Source organism: Spea bombifrons, chromosome 1 (genome assembly GCF_027358695.1).
Source record: "Spea bombifrons isolate aSpeBom1 chromosome 1, aSpeBom1.2.pri, whole genome shotgun sequence".
Classification (NCBI taxonomy): Eukaryota; Metazoa; Chordata; class Amphibia; order Anura; family Pelobatidae; genus Spea; species Spea bombifrons.
In genome coordinates, this window is record NC_071087.1 from 113,860,795 (window position 1) to 113,888,497 (window position 27,703).

The window sequence follows — 27,703 nt, forward strand, 5'->3', positions numbered from 1 at the left end:
ATTTATAGCCATACCTCCCCAAATTCCAGTTTTTCGCGATAGGCATGGACCAATTGGGGAGATCCTCTAATCTACCTTGACCTGTTTCAGATTTATGGAGCCTCCGGGCAAAATCGGTAAAATTCCCAGGCGTGTTGATTTGTGTTACTCTGAATGCATTAGACTTTAGTTTACATAGGCTATCAGTGAGCAAGCAGACAACCTAAGCACACACAGTGCCAAGTTTTGGCCCAAAGTTCAATCACCTATACCTTTTATTGTAGAAATTAAACCCTTGGAAACAACACCATTGTCCCCTGTAATATCAGAAACCAGAGAAGCAGAGAGACAGTCTGCTTATCCCTCTGTGCCTTAATGTTCTCAGAAGAATTGTATGTAAAACCGCTCCTGTGGAAACTATTAGAGGAATGCTAGCTACTATAATTTGTTAGCGTAGGGATGTTTATGTCGTTCATCTTAAAACTCCATCTACCTATACATTTGAAGTCCAGCCATATAAGATGAAAATGTTTGAGCATTACACCCCCATGTGTAGTTTACATTTTACTGTTAAGGTATAAGCTGTGTCAGACTAACTATGGTCAAAGATCCTCCTGTATTAATTGACCATCCTTTGCTCGCTCCTCTGTCTCCAATGTTTTGTCCTGTATTTCTTGGCGACTTAGTCTTTCTCCATTTGTTTTTAATGTGTCTTAAGTTCCTATGTTCCCATGTTAGTTATCTCTACTGCAAGGCACTATGGAACATTTAGAGGAGTCGGGTAAAAGGCTCCAGAGATGTATATGAAAATATACACTGATCCGCCATAACATTCTGACCACCTGCCTAATATTGTGTAGGTCCCCCTTTTGCCACCAGACGAGCCCTGGCCTGTCGAGGCATGGACTCCATTAGTGCGCTGTGGTATCTGGCACCAAGACGTTACAGCAGATCTTCTAAGACCTGTAAATTGCGAGATGGGGCGTACATAGATGCATCCTGCTGCCATGTGTTCTCCTGGTAAGGGATGCAAACACATCCGGCCTTCTGTAATGATGGAGGAGATAGAGGAGTCCGGTATGCAGGAAAAACACAGAGACGAGATGCTATAGGGTAAGGTGATCTAAATGCAGCATAATCGGTACACATAGCCGGGATCAGGATCACGGAGAGCAGTGTAGTCCAGTACACAAAGCCGGGATCAGGTTCACGGAGAGCAGCATAGTCAAATCAAAAGCCAGGGTCGGTACACAAAGAAAGCAGGAAAGCCATTCGGTAACAGGAATCAGGAGAAGTCACAAAAGGAACGCTGTACTCGGCACTAAGCTCAGTGCTGGGTTTTAAACATCCAGGCGCGTTCCCCGGCATCTCCATTCAGGGACGCATAAAGTTTGTTGAGAGCGCGCACACCCCTAGAAGTAGTCACGCTGGCTGTGGAGAAGGAAGGAGGCGTGCCGCGGGATCTGGTACCCGCGACTAACGGGTACTCCGGTGAGTGGCTTCGACACCTTCCACGTGATGCAAAAGAAAATGTGATTCATCAGACCAAGCCACTTTCTTTCAGTGCTCTGAGGTCCAGTTCTTATCCTCACGTACCATTGTAGGGACTTTCGGCAATAGGCAGGGATCAGCATGGGCACCCTGACCGGTCTGCTGCTATGCAGCCCCATACGCAAAAAATGTGACGCATTGTGTGTTCTGAAACCATTCTGAGAAAAACATATCTGCTGCAGTCCCTGTATATTAATAATTAACGAATACTGTATTCTACAGTTTCTCCGGTCCACCTCACCCCAGTAAATTTTCTGCAATACAGAATCTAATTGACTTGTATGATAGATGAGTAATGATTGAGCATCAGACTGAAACTTTACCAACTGTCACTAACTGTGTCACACTCCAACTCCCATCAGTCTGTAACTGCTACTGATATGTTAAAATGATGTCAGCACACTTATAAATCTTAATGTCATCCCTTACCCTTGTAAATGCTGATTGAAAAGTGAAAAAAGTAAGGAGAAAACCCCACAGGTTTTTTGATTCATCAATCACAGCCATAACCGTCATTGAGACCACCTCCCTCTCCGACTGTTTTGGCTAACTCTACCTATCAGTCATTTGTAGGAACCCTCAAACACACAGTGCCTTCACACTCATCAAAGAGCACCAACACAGGTTGTAATAGCAACAAAACAGGACAAATGAATAGACAAGTCTTACCAAAATTTCAGCGATGCCATTTTATTTGTTTCATTGGGGAACCAGGTGGGAGAACAGAAATTCTACAATGTTCTTGGATGCTCATGTGCTAGCTTTTTAGCATCTTGTTGTGTTAGCCCAATTAACAAGATAAATGCCCTGACTTCTTATCATACGGCTTTGTGCTAAACAACAGAATGGATTGGTTATAATCACCCAGCTGGACGTTCTGACTAATGAAAGTATTAGGAGAAATAACTTGTGTGGTGCAGGAGATGCTTTGGCAAAGAGCCACCCGGAGTTCAGTTTCTACTGTAGACGTTGGGAAATCTACTGTTTATAAGGTCCACAGATGGTCTTAGCACCAAGCAGCTTCCTGGGACGCTTGAACTATGGCAACGCCATTCATCCTATGGATACATAATGGAAGTGGTGACAGCTCTTGGGCCTCTTTACTAGGGGCACATCGCCCAATTTGGACCAAAGTCTTTCCTTCCCTGATGTCCCCATTTCAGAGCTCAAATTGTTCTGCATGTATCACAGTGTTCTACATTACTGAACGCCACAGCAATGTTTAGATAACGCAGCTGAAAACGTGGTAAGCAATAAAAGTGTGTGTTAAATAATAGTGTAAAAACACAATTATATATAAAATAGGGGAAGGCAGGAATAATTCTTGGCTGGGTTGACGTTTGGTGTAGCGGCGGCTCCTTCGCTCTTCAGTATGGTGGATTAGATACTATAAAGCTTGAAAATGTCTAAAATGAAAATGTAATTGTAAAATTAATAAAAATACCCCCAAATAGGACAGGCATTATTTACAATCTAGTTATCTAGTAAATGAATGGAACCTTGGATAGAGTTTAAAGTAGATCGGACACTGTTTTAGGTTCTGTGTTTTAAACACACAAGACCAACCCACACAGAGATTTATTACAGATTAAAACAAGTGAAAAGCTGTGAAAGCCGCCATCTGACAGCACAGACCTAATTACGGTAGTACTATATCAGCACCCTGCAATATGCAATACCGCCATTAGGGGGCAGGAACGACCGTCACATGAACGCTGTATGGAACCGAAGCATTGATTTAACCGGGCAAACGGAATTATTATTAGCGACAGGCTGTTATTAAAATATAATACTATAGTAACTATTGATAATGCCCGTCCTACGTATTTTATAGGAGGTAAACATGAGTGCACGTCGCATTCATTTAATCCATTAATATTTAGGGGTTTCTCCAAGGTTTTTTATTCTATGTATTCTATGGAATCTGCGTTTCACTAGCGCACAAGGTGTATTTCCAGAGGAAGGCCAGAGAGCGGGCTCCGGCACTGACACCATATCCACCCTTCCCCTTGCTTCTACAGGTTGCCATGTTAACAAAGCCGCTTCCAGCGCACGGTCACGCCCACCATCCCGCCCAACAAGTTAGGTTGAGAGGTCTTTGTCCCAGATTGGAATGCCTGGGGAAGGCAGAACTGCCGAGTGGGCGGGGTCTGGCTGCAGCATCAGCAGGTTGGGTTGGCCGGGCGGAGCTGCCCCCGTTTGGGCAGGTGAAACATGGAGAAAGAGGAAGGAGGAGAACCCTAAGGAGAAAGGGACTGGGACCTGTACGGAGGGGCAATAAAGGCACCAAGCCAGGTAAGGCGCTGCACTAGCCACCACGGACAGGGCAAACTTTTATCACCCACGCTGCGCCCCCCCACCGTGTTCTCCCACTCACAATGCACTTAGTGGGCTTCTTGAACTGTCAGCCTTAAAACGAGGAAATGAATCGAGCTTTGCTCCGCTGCCCTATCCTCACCCTGCCAAAGAGAAACTTTCTTAAACGGATTCATATGACACCCCGTGTTTAAACTAAAATCCACTCGTGACATCGCCGTGTTCCGAGCAAAACTTTGCTAAACAACACAAAGTGCACTCAGCCAAATAATCCCTATACATCTATATCTCTATATATAAATGATTTATATATATGTGTGTGTGTGTATATATATATGTATATATTTATTTGGTTTGTTATAGTAAAGAGTCACTGTGTTATTTTAACTTTAACTTAAGTTTTTATTTGTTTTCTTATTCGTTTGTTTCTGCAGATCAGGTGTAAAGAAATAACATGTGTCTTTTTATTGTTTTGGTATCTGTAATTCTAGAGCTGAAACATTGATGTAAACAGCCTTTGGTCCCTTTAACCAATATAAATTCCAAGTGGATTAAATGTTCCAACCAAGAACGTAATAAAACAAAAAACAACCCCAAAACTCATACTGGGGATAGTCTGCGGAGTAGGGCTTTCATACGCAGCAGTCCAGCCATCGTTGTTTGCTTATGCAAATGTTCCCTGGGGCTGAGGTGAGGATTAGGGCACGGGATGCTTCACATCCTACTGTATTTATAAAGAAATTATTATGATCTTTTATTTATATATCACCAACAATATACTCGGTGCTTCGTACAGTATATACATTCAAAGGGTAATGAGGAGACTAGAATAGGCATAGATAGTAAACCTATACGTTCGGTAGAGAGGGTTTATGATCTAGAGCAATTGTTTCCACCTTTCCCTTAATGTATGTCTATCGGAGGGGCCAGGACCGTATTGCTTTGATGAGATGTGAACCCTTATTTAAGCCAAGCAGTCAAAATATTCCCCTTATTTGGGGTTTGGACGCAGATCGTTCCCATATACAGTAATAGGAGTGGCATCCAAAGGTCACGTAACTCATGCAGTGCAATCTGCATAAGACAGCAAAAGAAAACAAAACCTGAAGTTACAGTGAGTTTAATTACGGAGAGCAGAATATCCAAGCGGGGATTTCTCATACCTCCCCCAGCTGTGTGCTGTGAAGCACAGATTCCTTTTGTTTACATGGGAAATGAGATCTTGTTTGTACTTGGAAGTGGTGACATGACTTTTAAGTGGGGAGCATTAAAAATAACAGTCGTTTCCAGAGAAACGCAGTCGCAGGTCCAAATTCCCAAGCCGTACCGCGTTTTGTTCTGCAAAAGTTTTGCTGTCCATGTTTTGTGTATTAGAAAATCAAGACATTATTTGTCGGGATTATCGTACAGATTGTATATAGACCTATCAGACCTGGGTGCATATGTTGTTGAACTACAACTCCTATGATGCTCAGCTAGCCAATATCATTGAAACAGCAGCTGAAGGGATGGGATATTGGATGGAAAAACCTATTTTCTCCTCTGCTTTTTTATTCTGTTGTATTTTCTATTTGTTTTCCCTGACAAAGAGTCGTTCCTAGAGGTTTATACATAAACCCAGCTTCTCCATTGAACGGTGTTTACATACCTTGAATGGCCGAAGACGATTCATAACCACGATATTGTCCTCTGTATTTTTATGTCTCCGCGTGTAAGTCAGACAATAGCCTTTATTGTCTGTTTCTTTTTGTAGATCGGTTGTTTTAAGGGACAGGAGTCTAGAGAATGCATTGCTTTTGAGTAGCTGTTTTGTCCTTCCAGTAATTGGGCTGCTTTCTCTTGCTTTGCCTTTTTATAGAACTCACTGTATTTCTTACGCAGGTAACTTATTTATGGTCGGTTTCGTTCATCGAGACTGAATAGGGCATTCTTCAATTACAAATATGTACACACAAGGGTTGTGGAAATATTGGAGCCTAAAATTAGCTGGACAAATACTGTACATATTTTAATTTGGTGAGCTATAGTATTTCTCATTTATTCTGTAATCTGAGTGAACGTGCTCCTACTTTGAGCCATTCTCAAGAAATAAGAGAACATGCTTGCCCGTTTGATGCGATGGATCTGGATGCATTTTACTGCATGGACTTGGTACATTGTTTACAAAAATAAAATAAACAAAATAATTTGACATGAAATAGCGTTTGCGTTAATGCAAGGTAGGGTGAAGGCAACGTGGTAAGGCACGACTACCAATCTTGAGGTTGGGTGTCCACCGAGGCTTGGGGAATCTGCATACTAAATATTTGATTTGGCATTTTATGGTTACTCAGAGAGCGCTCATTCTTAAATACAACATTCATTTCTGGCAGTTTGATGGAGTGATAAAGGGATTACTGCTATAATGATTACTATTTTTAAACATTATAATGATCACTGTCGCAACTTTACTTGGGGGGGGGCTAGCATCAATGTATCCATTAAAGTCTGGATGATGACTCTCTTTAGAGGTGAATAATTTCACTAATCCATTACTAAAAAGGAAAAAAAAATTGAATGCACTATATGTGTACTAAAATGGAACACGCCATGCGCAAGGATAAAATGTGGGGATTTTTTTCTTCTTCTTCAATGGCAGTAAGTATGGTGAAAGATTACAAGGGTCTCTGAAATGATCTTAATTGCATGTAGAGCAGGAGTTTCTTTTAACTGTTAATACAGCTGGATTATGGAAATCAAGGAAACTTTTAACCTAACTATCTTCAGACTCGTGGCGTGATGAGACTAATGATAAGTATGACTAAACTGTCAGAAGGACCTGCAGGGAAAAACAGGAATCCGTGTGCTCATCAGGGTACAGCGTGCTTAGACCCCTATGGAATAAATATGTTCCATCGCAGATGGGGTTCACTGACTTTGCTTTACCGTTATCCTTCCATCTACTATGGCACGGCTGTAAATTGGAGATGGATGCTGGTGTATTTGGCGGTGCCTGGGATGCAGGCGGCTGTATAATGACTCCCCATCCATCTGCTGTGTTCTGCTTCGCATGGAATGAATGTTTGGGTGGGTCGGTCCCTCTGGAATTGCTAGCAAGCCCTGGATGGCTGGATGCTACACTGGCCATCTGGCCTGCATTCACCCCTTCCTTGCCAGAGGGGACTGCCCTATATTTTCTTTGTCATTAAGTAATGCGTTGTGATATTTTTGGACGCCCCTGGGAAATGTTGCAGATTATGTCTTGAAAAGCCTATTATTTGATATAAAGGTCAGTGAAGGGTGTATGTTGGTAGCATTATAATTGTTTGTCCTAAGGGTATATGGGGTGGAGGAGGCTCATAGTTTCTTGTGTTTAAGAAAACATTTTTTTTTTTATGGTAGATAGGACCCATCTCAAATCCTAAATGCAAGCATTACATTATACATAATCTGAGTGTGTTTATTTTTTCATATGTCACCCATGTGTGTATATATAGTCAGTAATGAATCCTTCTTTAACCCCTTAAGGACAATGGCCGGTTCCTAAACCCATTGAAAACAATGCATTTTCAGCCCGTACATGTATGGGCTTTGTCATTAAGGGGTTAAAATTCTGGAACCCTTGGTTGCTGTGACCTATTTGATTAGAAGAAAATAAGGGAAAATCTATGATTATGAAATAAATAAATGGAGGCTTAAACCTATACTGCAGTTCTGATGCAGATCCCAAGATATCCCCATCTCGCTTTTACCCCAAACCGTAGAAACTGGGAATTTGGTGACAATGTACTATAGATCACTTTTGTAACATGAATATTAAAGACTACCCTAAGTGGGAAATGCTTGAAAACCCACCCTACTCTCAGATAGTTGTTGGCTTTGTGTGGTGATTACACCCCTGGGTCTGACATTATGCAAAAAACAAGCAGTGGAGAGGTTTCTGTATAATTCCTCCCCACGGCTCGGTGCTGTGATGTCATCAATGGCACTGACTGAGCTGGGGTGTATGCTAAACACATTCTTGTGTGTTCATTCCTCTAATCCTGTTGGGTCTTAATTCTAAAGGAACAGTACAAACCTGTACTTTTGGTTTATTCTTCAGCTTCAAGTGTTGGGTGTGAATGATCCGGCTGCTGTACAGTGGCCTCGGGGCTCATGACAGATGGCTGGTGTCATGGTGTCAGTTTATTTTTTTATTTAAACACACACTTAAGTTAATACCTCCTACTGACATTGGAATGTTTAATACTCGGGGAGTATAGTATTTTATTTTTTGTTACTAGTATATTAAAGGGATAGTTTAATGTCCCAAGGAGCTGTTACTAATAATGATTATTATTCTGATTCCTTTAATATACATTATTGAAAAACTAATAACTTATTTAGGTAAATTTGTTTCTCCCCGAATACTCCGTGATCCATCAGTTCTCGCCACTGATTGGCTGTCCAATAAGTGGTAGGAAACTACTCCCTTTGATGTCAATTAAAAATACCCACCTAATGACATTTGCTGAGTCGGCGAAGTAGCTGACTGGCAGCGAGTATATGACACGCCAGGACACGACCAAGCACATATTCTGCATGGAAAAAATCTACGTGACCCCCTTCATGTGTTTACGAAAACAACATGAAAATGTAGTTGAATATGTTGGCTGGAGTCGACACAGGATTGATGTGAGAGCCATCTGCTATTTTCAAGCGGGCTAGACAAAAAAAGTTAATTGTATCTTCATTCCTTCACTGCAAGACATGTATAGACGTGGAATAAATCCAAGCCTACTGTACAGCCTCCCAACCAATAAAATATGCATTATGTACAGAATGCAAAGGCATAATAACGAAGGCAGAAAGTGTCCACGTTGGTGTAGAAATATGTAGTATATAATCTTATTAGGTCAGTGCGTTATTACGGTATGTGGACATAAAATAACAAACATTTTTCCTGTAGTGGACTATGTAGAATGTCTGCTAACAAAATATACAGCTACATTGTAGTGGCAGGGTATTGGAAACACTGCATGCACCTGTAATGTTTATTGTCTCTGTAAGATTCAGATACATCTGCTTAATAAATTAGATATGTTGACGTTGGTCTGTCTTCGGGTAACACGCAGGGAGCTTGTGTATGAATAGATTCACCCGTGAACGGCACGTCTCACCTTGACCCCATCTCCAGAAGGATGTCGATATTCTAGAGAGAGTTCCTGGAATGGCTATAAAACGGTGAATGATTTTCAGGGTTAAAGTTAACAGAGATTAAGGAAAATGTATATCTTGCGAGAGAGAGAGTAGATGTGATAGAAACATTGAAATACATAAAGGATTTTACCAAAGTACGAGAAGGAAGTATATGTGAAATGGGTGGTTGGGATATGAATATGAACAAGGGGTCATAGTCTAGTCTACTAGAAGGTTGCAGGCTTAATATACTGTAAGGGATCTTTACCTCACTCAGTTGTTGGTGGGTTAGTGGAATAGCCTCCTAGCAGAGGCAGAATAAGTTAATACGGGGAGGGCATTTAATTGTAAGATAGGAAAGCATGATGTTATACTGTAGGTCACCGTGTGAGGAGCTCGCAGCTTGGCACATTGAAGTATGAACAGCCTTCGTTCTTCCCACTCGAAATGTTAATTCAACCCTCCTATGTAAGTTAATCTAATTAGTGTGTGTTTAACATGTTCAGTCTTGCATTTGAAAAAGTAACGTGGGCTTTAAATTGTACAATGCTATGGAATATGATGGCGCTATATAAAACAATAAATAATAATAGAAATGGACTACATAGAAAACCAATTAAAGAAGCATAGGAAGGATCCAGTCAGGATGCAAATACTTCCTTAAATCCTTGTTACCCAAGGCTAACACAACGGATACATCTAAAATAGAAAGAATACAAAACATGCCTCAGGTACCAGCCTGAAATCTTTAACTCAAGGCAGGCCAGGGTCAATAGCCCCCTTACCCCTGAGCACTTTCCTGCCACTGATTGGCTGCTTCAAGCAGCCAAAAACAGAACACAGAGGAGTACTGTAATTGGCAGTGACCAATTTAGGCCCGCTGACCATCATAACGTGTATATATAGCAGATGCGTTTTAAATATGTTAATTTTATTATTGGTATATTCAGCAGTGCTGTGCAAATTTATTTAGAAATGAATGTGTGTGTGTGTGTGTGTGTGTGTAATTAAAATATTTAGTAAAACTAAACTAATACCAGTGAAGGAAGCTGTGTGTGTGTCTGTGTGTTTTATTCAGTACAGTTTACTGAGTGATCATCTGAAATGTTCAAACACTCCCATAGTGGACCTAACCCGAATTCCATTGTGTGGGTGCATCATAATCTGCACACACACACCCTCTTCATAACCTTTGCTCCATGCTTAGCCGGCCTCCTGTGTATATCGTAGTATGAAAACGAGGAACAACCGGGACTGTGCGTTCCAACCGCTTGAATCATCTTGTTTAAAGTTCTTGGTCTGATCCATTGACCTCTCTTCATACAGTAACCCATAATACATTTATTAAAGAGGCGATATAAGTGTCTCATACAGTCCCACTGACAAAGAATGAATATTAAAGTACCGTGTAAGTACTTTGATTCTTTTCACAGGTAAAAAAAAAAAATAAAGCACACCTGCTATTAAGACTCCTAACGGCAAAATAGCTGGAGGAGTGAAGGAATGGGCAAGTGCATAAGTGCGTATGAATGCTGATATGTCCCTTTCAATAAAAAAATATGGGGTGGGTTATGATGATGATAATATGCGGTTTGAGTGTTGAGGAAGAAGATTCCTGATTAGCTAATGTAAATTATATATATATATAGTGCAGGGCTTGACAAATTTGTTGTGAATCTAGGCGCCAGGTAAAAAAGTTAGGAGCCAGGATTTTTTTTAAACTAACAGTTGGTCAGGAGGGATCCGATCATCATCAGCCCACTTACTAAACTCACAGCGTTTGACCTGGAAGCACCCTGGACTTTCAGGTCAGTGCTGTATTTTTTTTTTTTTAAATTTTTTTCATTTTTTTTAACTCTTTCGATGCTGATGTTCCATTGGAGCACAGCATTGACAGATATTTAGTCCCCAAAAGCTTGTGGGGACAAATGTTAACCCCTGCAATGCCACGAATGTGTCATACACAATTGTGGCATTGAAGGGGTTAACGCTGCACTGTCGCTCTCATGGAGCGATCAGGCAGCAGGGGGGTGTTGGGGCTGGTCTCCACACTCATGGCAAACCAAAGAACCCTCTCACCCTGTCCCTGAAGCTGCCTCTGGCAGCTGGGAAGCAATTGCTGGTCTATAGACCAGCCACTGCAGGGGGGAGTCTATGATGACTGCTGTAGGCTTCTATGCCTACAGGAATCATCAAAGGGCTTGTGGGGGCTCGTTTTTTTGCTGTTGCTGGTCTGTCTGGGCTTCCAGGCAGACCACCGGCAGCAGAGCCCCTTACAAAACGGGAGTTAACCTCTAAAACGCCGCAATCGCGGCATTGAAGGGGTTAACGCTGCACTGTCGCTCTCAGGGAGCGATCAGGCAGCGGGGGGGGGGTTGGGGCTGGTCTCCACACTCATGTGGAGACCGAAGAACCCTCTCCCCTGTCCCTGAAGCTGCCTCTGGCAGCTGGGACTCAATTGCTGGTCTATGGACCAGCCATTGCAGAGGGAGTCTCTTTGATGACTGCTGTAGGCTTCCATGCCTACAGGAGTCATCAAAGGGCTTGTGGGGGCTCGTTTTTGCTGTTGCTGGTCTGTCTGGGCTTCCAGGCAGACCACCAGCAGCAAAGCCCCCAAAACGGGAATTAACCCCTAAATGCCGCGATCGCGGCATTGAAGGGGTTAACGCTGCGCTGTGGCTCCCATGGAGCGATCAGGCAGGTGGGGGGTGTTGGGTGAGGTCCCCAGACTTGTGTGGGGACCCAATCAACACACAAACCCCTTCCCTGAGGCTGCCTGTGGCAGCTGAAAACACGATTGCTGCTTTTCCAGCAACCGCGTTTTCAGCCTACAGGATCACTCCGTAGGAGTGATCTCAGGCTCGGGGGCGGGCTCGGAGTGGCTGTGCTGTCTGCCCAGACTTCTGGGCAGACAGTAGCAGCAGCGCCCCCATGTGGTGACTCAGCCTCTTACATCCACAATTTTTTCTGGATGTAAGAGGCTGACAAAACCTAGGCGCCAGGACAAAATTCTCTGTCGCCATGGCGACCTGGCGCCTGGGATTTGTCGAGCCCTGATATAGTGCATTATGTGATCAATTCTTTGTTTCTCTGCAGCAATCACATCGCTTTAGTATTTGTATATCATTTAGTAAACGTGAATCTGCAGTGGCAACTTGATTTGGGATTTTCCCTACTGTGGGTAAATGTTCACGGGTCATCCCTTCTAGTGATGATGTCACAGGATGGAAATATGTCTGTCCTGAATAGAAGACAAGGCCGAGTGTTTAAATCGGGTGAAAATGGGCAGACTAGCTGGGCTGAACGGTCCTTTTTTGCCGTCAAATTCTATGTTTCTATGAAACCGCCTACTGAATGAGCAAGTCACTGCAGTTTACTTACTAAACAGTGACTGAAACGTAACTTAATATGACATGAAGCTTTTCCACAGACTGTAAAATACATTAAAAAAAGCCAACATAACCTCACAAGCCCAACACTGTTCTTAGTTGGTGATTTTGCTTAAAATAATGAATTGTCTAAAATGTAAAAAAAACATCAAACCCTCTAGTTTGTATAATGTTATATGCAGTATTTGTATTTACTTGGGGTTATTGACTACGAAAGCCTGATTATTTTTGACAGATTTCTGACTTTACATGTAAACATGTCTCTTGATTTTTGGAAACTATGACAAGGGTTGCCTAAGGGTAGGTGTCAAGCTGTTGTTAAACTACTACACCCACAGTCAGGCTGTAGAATCTGAGTTTGAGTTCAATACCAATAGATGATCATGATGATTGGCCACCCGTGATTTTGGTTGGGTTTGGATATTTTTTGTTTACGTTTCTGACGTAGTTTTTATGTATAGTGGGGCACATTGTCATATCTGGAAGATATGTCCTCCTAACATATATGATTGCAAGTTGTGGATTTATGTGTTAATTATTTAATGTTTGCGCCAAGCATGGACAACCAATTTCCCCCAAGGCTGAAACAGTTGTATTTTTACTATATCTTACATTTTTTTTTTTTTATATGTTACTTTTTTTTTTTTTGTTGCAAATTAGGCTATGTGAGCCGCAAGTTCATTATGGCAAGACAAGTGTTTTTGTAGTTCTGCGTGGTGTGAGCCAGTCAAAGGGTTAAACCTGTGTATCACACATTAGGTGACTTACACTTCCACTCATCTCATGGTTTGTGAACCTTTCTGTGTGCTCTCTCTCCCTGCTCAACCTGTTTTTCATGCCAGCTTCAGCTATCACTTTTCTCCTTCTGTACTATTCTCGGATCGTTGAAGCTGCGGTCCTCGATACTCTTTTCAAACAGATCTCTAGATTGTAAGCTTGCGAGCAGAGCCCTCTTTACTTAATGTATTGGTTTGTCTACTTTTGTGGTACCCTTTGAATGTATGCAATGTAAGAAGCACTGTGTAAATTGTTGGCGCTGTATAAGTAACAGATGATAAGATGTACTTCTGTTACTTTGACTTCAGGTGTTTACATATGGGGGTGCTTTTTACAGACAGATAATTTACCATATACTGTGGTCTCACTGTCCAATAAACAGGTTTTGGTGATGGTTGCCCGCTTTGGTGGAGATTGCTGCCCACCACCAGTTTAACATGGCCTGGTCTCCCGTGTATGTGTGGGGGGGCACAAATCTTCCTCCCCATCAGAACATTTTTATCAGTACCAACGCAGTGTCCTGGCCTGCTGGCTCTCCTTTGAAACTTCAGGTGGTGTGGGAGAACTTCAATAGACAGCAGGCATTGTGAAAATAAATACGACTGCTCCTGTAATGCTTAATACTCATTTAAATTTGTCCCAGACATCTCGAGCAGTACATCGCCTGCAGGCCAATCTCCTGAATCATCTCATATTTACATTCATTTACAGTCCCACCTGCAAAATGTCCCAGCCCAGATTTTGGAAACCTGCTAAGGTGGAAATGGCCTTGGTTTGAATGTATCCCGAGGCGCGCAGAGGCTGCATATTATCGAGTGAAATGTGTGTCGTCCCTGTAACGCCGGAGTTTAGCCGGCAGCCCTCACCCTCCCTCCCAGCATCATCGCACCTAGCCTTTGTATTTGCAAATCCAGGCCGCTGGCCAATAAGTAATGTCTGAAACCCGATTCCTCCAGTGTAAAGTGGATAATGATTTGAGAAATTCACTCCTCTGTCCTCTGTTTGCTAATGTGTTTTTTCCCCTTCTCTCCTCTTCTTTCACCTCCTGTCATGCATTCTCCTTTTCTTTATCGTTCATACTCCCATATTTTCCACCCGTCTTTTACTGCACTTACTGGTTTATAATTAACTTTTATTCTCAGTTTCTTCCTTGTATTCTGTTTTTTTTTTTGTTTTTTTTTTGTTTAGATCTGCGCTTTTAGATTATTGGACCTTTTTGGGCTTTGTAACACCGCTCAGGACGCAGTAAATGTAAACATGTAGATAAACCTCTTTCCTTGGTTTACTTGAATTCTTCACTGCGCCAAATTTGCAGCCGAACCTTTGGTTTGCGTCCAAACACTAGATACGGTATGGGAGCCTGAGAATCAAACACTGTTTGGCACTTGCCCCAAAGCTCCTTCAGCTAGCATTCTGACTAAAGAATTGTCTTCAATGTCATATATGGACATAAACGGATCCAATTAACATTTTTGTATTCCCACACTGCATTTTTGAAATAGATCCTCTTTCTTTTCTGTTTTGTTTTCGTGACCCTCAGAATTCTGTCACAAGACAGCTCTTAAAATGACAAAATGCAACTAGACTTATCTCGTTATTGTAGAACCATGGATCGTGAGGGTTTTCTTCTGTAAGGTTATTGGATTAATTCTTTATAACTTGATCTGTAGGTTTTAAAGTGCTTATAATGTGAAACCAGAGCTTTGTGGAGGAACATTTTTCACCATATAAAGTTGAATGCTGCCCCCAGAGACCATGTATTGCATGCAAGTTGTAAAGTGGCCGCTTTTGCCAAGGAAAAACAATAATCATAATGATAATTAAAATTTTAATTAGTAGAGCATAAAATAGATTTCAGGCCAGCTACTGCCTATTCTGAGAAAGTCAACAATTTAATAACTAAATGTAGTGATAGGTTGTGACAAAAATGTTCCTGTATGTTTCTGTTGTGGATGGATGGCAACATTCGGCTTGGGTGAGTGAGATCAGCTGAATGGAGTGAGATCAGCTGAATGGAGTGAGATCAGCTGAATGGAGTGAGATCAGCTGAATGGAGTGAGATCAGCTGAATGGAGTGAGATCAGCTGAATGGAGTGAGATCAGCTGAATGGAGTGAGATCAGCTGAATGGAGTGAGATCAGCTGAATGGAGTGAGATCAACTGAGTGGAGTGTTAATGCATGCTAAAACACATTTGGGAGACCACACACTGGGTGCACAACTTCCTAAAAATGGGTGCATAAAGAACACAGAAATGATCCAGTTAGCGTGTAAGGGGTTCTCTCTGTAGACCTGGTATCAATGGGCACAGCTCTGATTTTGGAACACTACCTTATGCGTTGGTGTGTTTTACTTGCGATTCCACATTTAGCCACACGACAATGTTCCAAGACCAGAGCATTGCAGGAGGCTGTTGATACCCCTATCAGGTTCATATGTTGGTTTTGGGTTTTTTCTATATGATCTGATTGATGAATGTTGTGGAACTTCACATTTAAGATAGTTTGATAACATTTAGCAAGCTTTAGGAAATGCTTCAGATACTTTGAAACTTACCTAGGCCATCTATTTATTGCTCTAATAACAGTATATAAAAAGTTGTTAAATCTGCAGCCATTCGCGAGCCTCCTAACACTTAAAATACCGATGAGGGACACTTTTTGTTTTAGGCGTGAGTTAGATGTCTTGCTATGGGTGGTGGGTTACCAAGACTTTTTATGTGAGTTAGTGGCCTCACATCTATTTATCTACTTAGGCTGTAGAATATTGTGACACAGTCATACCCAGCAAGGGACATTGAGGAGGAAGGAGGAACAGAGGTATTTGGGTCCCATAGGACTGTCCAACCTAAAGAAGGGGCATTTGGAAGACATGTAATGAGTTGGGATGGATGATTTGGGCTGTATTGATTACTGTATTTCTATCTTAGATCTTAGCTGCTTTAACCCAAAACAATTCAAGATATCCTTGCTTCTAATTAGCTGATTTTTTTTATTTTAATTAGTCTGTGTCTGCACTTATAAAGCACATGAAATTTAAAGATCTGTGGCAATATGGTTAATGTGACCTTAAGCAACAAAACCTGGCTTATTTATTAAATTCCTCCATATAATAAACTTTGTGTGTGCAGCCTGCGATAACCAAGTCACTCCCTAAATCATTGTTACAAGAAGAAAATAGCCAAGTGTCTTAGTAGTGCTGATGGCAGATACATTACTGTTAGTATTGTCTGAACGACAAGTTGTTGATAGAAAGTTTAGCCACGCAGTTCTGTTCTGGGGATACTGTGTCTTCCGACCTCCGTATTGAGCAATAATTGTTCCTTGCCTTTTAAAAGACATGGAAGTTCCTGAGCTCAAAGTACTGGCTAATAGCCTGTCCGCATTACAAAATTATCAATTCACTTGTATATACCATGCTCTGTGGTGTCTGTTATAAACCTGTGACAATACAAGTGAAAAGTCCTTCAAGTTAGGCCACAACATGTCAGAGATGTGTCCCCTGTTATCGGTAATTTATTGGCATTTCTTCGCAAGGCACTGGGAAGCAAGGGTGTTTTTGGAAAGGAAGAGCCGCATTTCCTTTACTTCTGGATTGCAAGAGGGCCAATGCATTCTGATGTTGTCTCTATGAAGCTGCAAGGATAGTTGAGAAATCAGGGATGTGCCGGGACAGCAACCTTACAGGAACAATCTCTCAGCCAATGCTCATTAGTACAGTAGAATCAAATTGAAGTGTACATGCTGCATGAGACCTGATATGTGCGTTGCACATAAATTACTTTGGTGCTGATGCTGCAGTCTATACAGTGGAAAGCTGGATTTATGGCACCTGTTGCAGTTCTTTCTGCTTCCATGCTTGAAAGGTGGGGGATGTTTGGAATATATAAAAGCAACATAAAGAACCCTGTCAGTCACCTAGAAGTAAAGCATCCTGGTAAAGATACCCATATGTTATGTGTACATCTAACAAAAAAGACATAAGGCAGCAACACCTATGACGTTAGGGTGCTTGTTGCTTTGGCAGGTGCCATACCCTGAGTCACAGGTATTACAAGTATTTGACCTGATGGTGTTGGACGTGGGTGTTGACCATTTCCAATTTAAGATTGATTGGGTTGCCTGTTACTCATGATATAAATTACCTGATTCTCATTGGCATTTCCGTCTGATAAAGCCTAGTGAGACAGATTGCCAAGTTGAGCAGGTTCCTCTGCCCTCGGATCAGATCGGATTAAGCTCATAGATAGCATGCTGGTACCCATACAGATTTTAGAACAAAACAAATCTTTTTGTTTGTGTCATTCTGTTCAGCGGTAGATTCTTTCATGTCAGTACAAAGCCTTTTCTCATTGTGAAGTTTTGCATAGGAGCATCTTAATAACCCAGCTCGCATTTCACTGATGTCACCTCTCAGCTGGAGAAATAATGTTCTGCTTGTTGAGAAGGAAGATGTTGTGCGGTGAAGTTGGAGATCCAGAGCTTTCCAACCTGGTTCTTGTTGGGTAAGTCTGAGATATTAACTTTTCTCCTGATCGGAGACATACACAGTTAAAGTAGCAGTTCCTATGATGCTGACCTAAGGTGGCGTGGGTAGTGGGTTTTCTGCTCTTGCTGTATAGTGTGGTCATAACTTTTTTTTTTTTTTTTTTAAATAGTGTCATTTTAAACAAAAACTGTGTTGTTTTGTCTGTCCATATTTTGGAGCGCTCAGCTAAGTCTTTATTTTCTTTATCCCTACTATTTCCTTTTTCCTGTGGTGACCTGGTTTGGACAGGATGAGATATAAACCACGCACCAAAAATTGTCAACAGGCCTTTCCGTCCACTAATGTTTTTTCTTGTCATGTTTCAAAAAATGTTGATGACTCTTTGTCTGGAACATTAGTTACACATGGTAAGAATAGGACTTTTGTAAGCAGTATACTGGGACGCAATCAAACTCATTCCTGCTTACGTCGTGAGGAAGTTAAGCGTAATTTAAATATCAGCTTGGCATGTTTGCCAAAATCATATAAACAAAACACGTTAGTCAGCCAGATGTAAAAACTTAAATCTAATTTCTACGATCTCTTTAAACCTGTTAGACTGCTCTAGGACCAATAGGTATTGATGCCAACACAGTATTTATTTATGTCAGCTGAACTTCCTAATGCTTTAATTAGCATTAAAGCACGTGTTTAGGCCTTGGATAATGAAAGAAGAGTTCTTCATACCATGACTTCTATAAAAAAAAAATTATTAAACATGTCACGCATATATCCGTTAGCTCTTGGTTTAACATCGAGCCGCACGCATCTTTTTACTTAGCGCTACCCTTAAATACGGATCTCTTTTTGATCTACCAATCGCTGGCCTCACCAATTTTTGAGGAAGAGCATTTTGTAAATATGCTGGTATAAAAAAAATAATAATAACAATTAGCAGCCGTGCATGTCGCTCTCCAAACAAATCTGTAGTTAGTTCACCTGAATTCATGACATAAACAGCGGCAGCAGCGTGGCAGATCACCCTATTCAGAACAATATTTTAATAACAATACAGGTCCTGTTCATGAAAAGCAAACCGCAATATAATAGATGTGTGCATTCTGTCTACCGGATATTTGAGAGTATATGTCTTGTAACAAGGGCTCTTGTTTTCAAGCCTGGATCAGAACAGAAAAGCGTGTGTGTGTGTGTGTGTGTGTGTATATATATGTATATATATATATAATGTGTGTGTGTGTCTCTCTTGCCCTCTCCCTGGTGGGCAGACATACGATTATTGTATTAATACTACTTTTAATGGAACAGTTTTATTCTGCAGTTGAAGATGTCCCTGGAAAAACGGCCTGTAATGGGGTAGTTTTAGTCTGGATGAGGATGATAGGAGCTGCTCCCTAAAACTGTCAGTGGTCCACAAGTGGCACCAGCTGAAATATGTTAAGACACTTCTGTCAGTGATTCTTTGTATCTCACCTGGTGACAGGAATTTAATAAAAAAATCTCCTTTTTTGGTTCCTGGAAAATCCATCTTGAATATTGTATTGTAGGGGGGAAAAAATCAATAAATACAATAAATTACAAACTGGTACGTGCCTTTATTAGACCTATTTCTATTTTTGCTCATCGAGATATATGCTGTTTCTTCTAGAACTGGGACTAGGAGAATAAACTGCAGGGGGTCTTGCTGTACCTTACCATTATTTTTAATGTTTGTTTTACCCGACGGCAAGCGCTTGCCTTTCTGCTCAAGGTCGGTGAGTCAGCACTAACAAGCAGAGCCCAGGCTTCCACACCACACCTCTAGTAGTATGCGAGTATAGACTCTCCATAACAGCAGCTCTGATTCATATAATACACACTTTTTTTCCTTTACGTTATGTTGGTCGTTGGCTTTGGATGATTGCTCATATCTGTAATGGGTGAATGCTCTATAAGTTGCATGTAAATGCATATTTTATTACAACACTGCAGCAGATGAGGCATCTGGATTGCAAACTTGCGAGCAGGGCACACTTTACCTAATGTATCGGTTGGCCTTAGTCTGTCGGTTCTAGTTTTGTTAGACCCTTTAAATATATGTACTGTAAGAAGTGCTGCGTAAATTGTTGGTGATACGTACAAAATAATTATTTAATATATAATAAATAATAATAATAATGTGTACCTACTGGGGCTTTATGTTGACATCGTTACTCTAGGCAACACTACTACAGTACAGAAAATAGTACTTAACTCCCTGTCTCTTCCGTGGTCTGGTGTTTTGCACTGGATCTGGCTAGTGGTAAGGAATTCTGTTCAGCCCTTTGACTTCTAGTGGAACTCAACAAGGTCTTCTTATTCTTGTGTTCTGTTTATATGTAAAGCGAGTGTTACCCTGCATTAGCCTAGTGCATTTTTGGGGAGACATAAAATTACCTTTGACATCTCAAAAATAAGACTTTCTACTATGTAATACATTTTAGTAACAACAAATATTATGTAAATACATAATTGAATGAATCCTGATACATATCACATCAGCATAAGGTCATCTTTATATAATCTAACGGAGATTCTGTAAGATTGTTTCCAATGATCATTATTTTTTATGTTGTATCTTAATGATTACAATTACTTTTAACAACTAGAAATGTTATAATTCCCCTTTGCTGAAAATTGTGAGTGGTTATTAATTTTCTATTTTTTTCATAGTTTTATGATTACAATACATTATGATTTTCATTGTTTTTAGCTGTACTATAATTGTACGACTGTTTTTTTTTCTTAGAAAAAGATAGACCTTTTTTTTTTTTCTTCTTTTGAATTATGTTAATAAAAACAGTAAAATAAAGCCTATCCACCTGATGAGTAAATTAATTCAATAAATAATGAAAAAGGAGTACACAGTTTGGGGAAACTAGAATTGAGAAATAGTTGTACCAAATCAATGAACAGAACCTTTAAGCTTTGGCCCATAATTGCAGTGTTTCTTAGAATTCACTGTCATAAGATACACACTGACAGGTGCCGATTACGTATAATATAATTATTTTAAATGCCTGCTAAAAATATTTCCGTAACTGAATTTTTTTTTTTTCTATTTTTCAGTGTCATTGACTGATCTTGTGACGTTTCCAAATGGATGCGTAACTATCCAGTACCATGTCTACACAGGTCGAGATATCATCTTTGACATCAAGGACAGTTCAGTCTGGCCTAAGTGACTTATCAAATGACGTTAAATCGCCAAGAACTCATGTTAACCCTCTTTCAGATGCTAGCAATAAATCCACCGACTCTGTTTTTACTGGGTCACTTTTCATTGAAGAAGCTAGCACAACCCCTAGCAAATTTGTGAATCGGTTCAATCCAGCAAATAGACCCAGAATTTCACCAAAACCGTTTTCTAGGGAAAACCCGACAGAAACCAGGAAATCCATAGGTTTTGTCCCTAGACTGCCTTTGGATGACAAGCCCCTAACAGATTTGCCATCTAAAACATCCACCAGTATGTCCTTGTCAGAAAGTGGTAAAAATGATGAAGATGTAAGAATAAGTCATAGACGTTTCAGGTCCCCCATTCCATCAAGCTCTGAAGATCATACACCTTCTACCTGGGTTCCAAGAACTAAGACTATAGATGAGTCTTTGTCTAAGAATGTTTTATGTTTAGAAGAATCTACTTATACCAAACATGAAGTGGCTTCAAAGAAACCTGAAACTTCTCAGTGCAAGGAACAATTCCATCTGGGTACTTGGAAAAAAGCTTCTCCAAGTGAATCAGATGAACAGAAAGAGAGTTGTAGTGCTGAAAAATCTAAAGATGCTTTGGACATTGCATCTGTGAGGGCTCAGATAAGACCGAGACGTCGGCCGGTGTCTGCCATGTTTTTGAATTCAATAAATGATCCGCCACAAGACGCTCCAGTGACTGCAGATGAGAAAACCTCAGCAAGAAGACCAAGGCCCCTATCTGTAGATCTTACTGCAAAATTTGAAAACCATGGCTCCTGCCTGCCCAGGAAAGGGAGTAAAACTGAAGACACCAAGGAAAATATACCTGAAAAGAAAAATGTGGATGACACCAGCTTCCTTGGAGAGAAAAGTGAAATTGGTGGCGCTGAAGAAAGTGTTGTTGTCCACTCGGACTTGAATAGTAAAGATATTGGCATAAGAAGAGTAAGTAGTGGAGTCTCATCACGAAATAACTACTTAGGATTTCCTGACACGAATGTCATGAAAAACCCTTTAAAAGGAAATCAGTATAACAAAGAACGAGAAATGACTGACATTAGTGAAAATCAAGGCATATTAAAACTGGCAGAAAGCTATAATAATCAAGCAACTAAACCTCCAGTGCACAGGGAAGAGTACCTTCCTGATAGTCATGCCAATGTAACATGTGATTTAAAAAATACTGATGAAAGTGGAATTGAACATGGAATGATCCGAAGGCGTATCAGTCTTCTTCTTGCCACCACCAGCTCCTCTGGTGAGACCACAGATCCTCCTGCAGTTAAAAATGACAGTGAAAGCCCCAGTGTGTTGCGACACACTAAGGTGTTTGCTTCAGATAAAGTGGAGATGAATTCTATGAGACCACGGACCTCATCACAGTCTCGAACTTCATCATCGGACTTGGCAAAAAAGTACGTATTCTCTAATACATGGCAAGTCACACTTAAAAAAAAAAAAAAAAAAAAACTCTTGCCCTTCATTTTTTTTCTGTTTATATTCATTAGCGAGTGTTTAGAATTATTTATTTTGAAGAAAAAAAAAAAGCCCCAGGCAACCATTGATTGTAGATTGATTGTTTTGATTGTAAAATGTTAAGTAGAATTTCATCACTACTTAATAATATAGTTATATTGCTTTGTTTTATTCTCTTTTCTAGTTGAAATCTATAGCATTGAGAGACTTGGTAAATGTTTCCTTCTGAGCTGGAAGATTGCTTGTATACATGTTAATATATGTATGCCGCCACAACTTTTGGCGAGAACCTGAGAAATAAGATTGATAAAAATAGCTATTTATCTTTGATTTTAATAGCTGCTAAACTTAAGCTGCAGTCTTGATTAATTAACCTTCCTCGTGACAGCTTATTATCTTCAGCACCAAATATGGAGCCGAGATCTGAGAAACTACTAGAAACGCATTGTTTTTCCGTCCCCCAGGACGTCAGAAACCGTAAGGTAAGAAGTATGTTTGTAAGGAGACCTTCAACATGATGGTGTTTATGTAACTCACTGGATATATTTACAGAGGATACGTGTTGTAAACAAAAGTGAAATCTGGAGTGAAGATTCCAGTTTGAAGGTTTCTAGTAGGCCTTGTAGAATAACGTAATGTTCTAATGTTACCATAGAGGCTATTTAATTGCAATACTACTTGGCCCATTTTGTTTTCTGTTAGGGATCAGATGATGTGTGTGTGTGTGTGTGTTTGTATATATATATATATATATATATATATATATATATATATATATATATATAATTAGTGTTAAATATAATATCTGGATTTTTTTACTTTAGAACAAAGCAGGGCACAAACTATTAACTCTAAAACTTAAAATGCAGGATCATGTAGAAGAGATTGCTGTTTTCTCTGAGCTTTCTAGTGTTGGATGATTTTTGTTTGCATATGGGCTATTTTAAGTTATTATTATTATTATCTTTTATTTACATATATTCAAGGGGTATGACAAGATGGGAATTGACAGACTGTTTCCTGTTTTCTTTCCCAACATGTGTTGGGATCAGAATAACAATATGGATTAAATTGAAATGTTAAATTCAATTCCTTAGATTAAGAATCAGTGAGTACTTTACCATGCAGCACAATATAATTATAAAAAAAGCAGATCATAAACCATGGTATCCAAAAATTCATCAAACTAGGGATGCCTAACCTTCTACACAGGGCCGGCCCTACAATGGAGCCGACTGGGGCACTTTGCCACCCCAATTGGTTTTTTTTTGAAGCGGAGGAGAGAGAGAGAGAGGCGCCGAGTGGTTTTCGCTTAACCGCTCGGCGCCCCTCTCCCTCCTCTGCGGCGAGTCTCCCTGTTCGGTCTCGGTGCCGGCTTGTAATGCAGAGCGCCGGAAGTGACGTGAATTTCCGGCGCTCAGCATTACAAACCGGCACCGTGGCAGAGCAGGGAGACTCGCCGCAGGACTCTTTAAAGGTAAGTACTGGGGGGGGGGTAGATAATGGTGTCGGCGAAGTTTAAAATGCTGCCCCCCCCCCGACGTCGGCATTTTAAACTTCGCCCCAGGCGGCGTTAAGTCTTCGGCCGGCCCTGCTTCTACATATATACAGTTATAATCAGATGATATCACTTAATTGCAATTTGTATCTTGCACTTGCTGTATCTTAAAATATGTTTCTAAATTACAGCATATAGAAAGAGAGACGGCGTATGAGATGTCAGAAGAGGAGAAACTAAAGCCAAGGAGGTCTTTTAGGCTCCGTGATGAACCTTTGAAAGTTGAGGACAACAATGTTGTTAACAAAGAAAGAAGAAGCTTCAGCTCAAAATATACAACAGTTACCAAAACAGAAAGACCGGACAAAGTTGCTGTATCTGATGAAATACCTTTCAAAACAGTCAGAGCCACTATGTTCGAACACAATGTCAAAAAACATAGTACTGCTAAGGTGCATAATACGAGTGATCATGAACCCAATCAAGCAGCTAAAGATGAAACATCACCTGGTAATTTTCCAGCTAACCATGAATACCATAGCTGTGCAGAAAGTCAGAATCAACACAGAGTAGAAAGCAATGAAGGAACGGGCATTGGGATTAGCGATAGATGGGGTGGAAAGGCAATATCTTCCACTGAAAGATCTCTCAAGACTGATATCCCAGACTATGTTGATTCCTTTGTGCCAACTCCGTTCAAAATTGAAAAAGATAATGTACCTCATCAGCGAATAGAGCCAAGATATGAAATTACGCAAACGGTTGGTGAAAGAGTATTAAGTGAATCTATCAAAATGGTTCCAGGAGATAAAGCAGTGACTCTTCGATCTCGAAGATCCTTTCACAGCAAAGAAAGAGAATCTGAGAAAAATGAATTTGATAGAAATCTTTCAGATCGTCCAGGGGGTAAACTTCAAAGAAGTAAAAGTGAATATAGAAGACGAATTACCACGGACAGTTCAAAAGATCCTTTCCAAAGCAAACTGATATCAAGAGACTTTGTTCAAATTGATACAAAACATAGCTTTAGATCGGAAACTAGTTTTGCAACAAAGACATTGACTGAGATAAGGACAGATAAAATTAATCGGACAAATCAAGCCATAACTTTATCGGACAGTGAAGCAGAATTCAAAGGGAAATCCAATGTCGCTACAGAAAATAAGGCAACAGGAAAAAAATCATTAGACCTATGGGGCCAGGAAAGAGAGAGGGATAAAATAACTAGAGCAGATCCAAAACTTGGGGAATTGAGTGGAATGTCCCAAATTGGTAACATTAAGAATCAGACTCGCCAAACCAGCCAGGAACCTGTAGAAAAAGGTTTCGAATCAAGATGGGTGGTTGTTCCTCAAGATAAATCTGTGGCTAATGTAGAAGAGTCTGCAAACAAATCTGTTCAGGTCAGTGACTTTAGCAGGCCGCTTTTCCAGTCTCATAGATCTTTTGCTGAGACTGACACAGGAGCAGGGCAAAGAAGCACTGTCAAAGCAGAAACGACTGATACAATTAAATCCATGCTGAATGAAGATATTGAGAAAATGAAGAAAGATCTAACGTCTATGAAAACACGGAAGGAGGACAGCCAATGTACCTTTGGCAATGAGTGGATAAGAGGAAGCTCCTTGTTTTATAGCGGGAGCGAAGGAATAAAAGCTGATCATTTAAATACAGAAAAACCTAAAGACACGGATCAGGAAGAAACAACAAATAAGACAGGTTTCTCAATTCGCAGTGAAAATAAACAGAATGTACGTAGTCCGACTATTAAAGGCACGTCTTCATTTGAGGCAAAAGCAACATATTTTGCTGTGACCTACATAGACAAAAATAAAGAGAAGGATGAAAAAGAATTTGGAAATCAGAACACAGTCCCCAGTGTGACCGATGATTATACAGTGGAAACCGTTAGTTTGAATAAACCTAACAAAGTTTTGCAAAATGAACCACTGAAGGAAAACCGTGTTTTCGTAGAAGACTTTGAAAAACCCAATGCTGAAAAGCAGCCTAAAACCTATAGGAATCAGCATGTTGTGGAAGATGACTTTAGAAGGTCAACCGAGAAGACCTCACAGAATGCTAAAAGAAACATCATTGATATTGATGCTGTACTCAGGAGACACAAAGAAAAGACGGTGACGGAGGATAACGGATCTCCCTATAAAGATGCTTATGCCAAACCTCCCTTACCAAGACATGTGGTAGCCCATGAAAACGTGAGAGATGTGAACTCCATTCATCAAGAGGATGTATACAAATCAAAAGCTGTTGATATTGATGCCCTTATGGTCGATTACAAAACGAATTACCAGAAACCGAAGGAAGATAATGTTTTTAATGATCTTGACGAGAAAGGGCAATGGAAATTTGAAAGGTCAAGATCGTTCAGGAGCAGTACCGAAAGGAGTTCAAGCGGGAGATGGAAAGACCCGAGTGTTAGAAGTTTAGTTCATGGCGAGGGGTATCATCAGTATGACTTTACTTCGTCCCGTCGTACCTCTTCTCAAACCACTGCTGGGTCAGAGTCAAAAGAAGAACAGAAACCTGTTCACGAAAAAGCTGAACGCGTCCCTGTAGAAAATGTAGGGAAGAAATCCAGTAAACTGGAGGAACAACGTATTCACACACACTCTGAAAAGAGTCAAAATGTAACGGTTGTTGATTCATTGTTGGCATCTGCAAAGCAGTCTCGTTTTGACAATAAATCGCATACCAGCTGGTCCCAGGATTACCCTGACGCTAAAACAGGAGCGTCTTCTACGTATTCTTCAACGAGGACCGCTGTTCCTGAGATGAGTGTTGATCGTGACCAAGATGCATCTTTTCTAATGGAAATGAAATCCAAATCCAATTTGTATGCTGAAAAAAGGCGACCAGCAAGGACAAGTGATATAATTAACCTGATGTTAGAAAATAAAGACAGAACAAGGAGGGAGCACCGTGCAAGACAGACTTTTTCAGAAGACCATACAGAACAGTCTAGATCACAGGCAACTTCTCGACAGAGAGAATCAATATACAGAGATTACAAGGTAAAAATATATATATTTTTTGAATGCCACATAGTTTACATTGATTTTTATTATTATTGGTTTTTGCATCGGGCCATCGTATTCTGCAGCGCTGTACAATGGGTGTGCAGGACATGACAAGTAGTATGTACCATAACAGTAAGACTTACATTTTTTGCTATACTACCTGTCCATTACATTTTTTTTCCACTGTTTGTTAAACCTACGGTAGTCAAATTACAACTAAACAATAAATTCTGGGCATTCTGTTAATTAGGTTTCTATATCTCTGTGCCTCCTCTGCCTTGTCTTTCTCCTTGGGGTTTGAGGCTTGCAGGGCAGTACAACACAGCAGAATTGCTGGTGGCATCCAAGAGCAACAGGCCCAGTTGTTTGTATATAATACTTTTACTTTTTTAGTTTGTTTCTTTAGAAAGGAAAAACCTGTGTTTAATTATAAATACGATTTGCACATGCTGGAATCTGTTATGTGTAATTTTTGTATACATGTGTTTCAGGAATACTCAGAAAGGGACGTTTCCAGACAACAGACGGTAACTTTGCAGGAGGAAGAACTCAGGAGAGATTCATCTGAAAGGAGAAGTCGTCGCCTACACCAAGAGAGGACTGTACACCGACAGCAGGTAGGTGCATCTTTTGTGGATATTACGATAGTTTTTTTTAAAATTGGAAATACAAAATTGAATGTGTTTCATAGCTGTGAACGTTTCATATATCTTTTTAATGTTTACTCATATGGACTGGATAATTGTGCAGTGTAGACCTGTTCTACTGTATTATAGGGGAAGGTCTGGTCTCTTTATCTGATATCCTGCTATGCCTTGTTATGGT

The 27,703-nt window shown here is 40.5% G+C and overlaps 1 protein-coding gene across 1 annotated transcript in view; it reads left to right on the forward strand.

Annotated features, from left to right (window-relative positions):
• Window positions 1–3,675: 3,675 nt before the first annotated feature.
• Window positions 3,676–27,703, forward strand: part of LOC128468768 (uncharacterized) — a 24,241-nt gene continuing 213 nt past the window's right edge. The window contains exons 1-5 of the mRNA XM_053450606.1: window positions 3,676–3,825; window positions 20,741–22,281; window positions 22,731–22,824; window positions 24,032–26,872; window positions 27,370–27,495. Coding sequence (XP_053306581.1) covers window positions 20,795–22,281; window positions 22,731–22,824; window positions 24,032–26,872; window positions 27,370–27,495 — 4,548 coding nt within the window. The 5' untranslated portion in view covers window positions 3,676–3,825; window positions 20,741–20,794. The remainder of the gene's footprint in view (window positions 3,826–20,740; window positions 22,282–22,730; window positions 22,825–24,031; window positions 26,873–27,369; window positions 27,496–27,703) is intronic.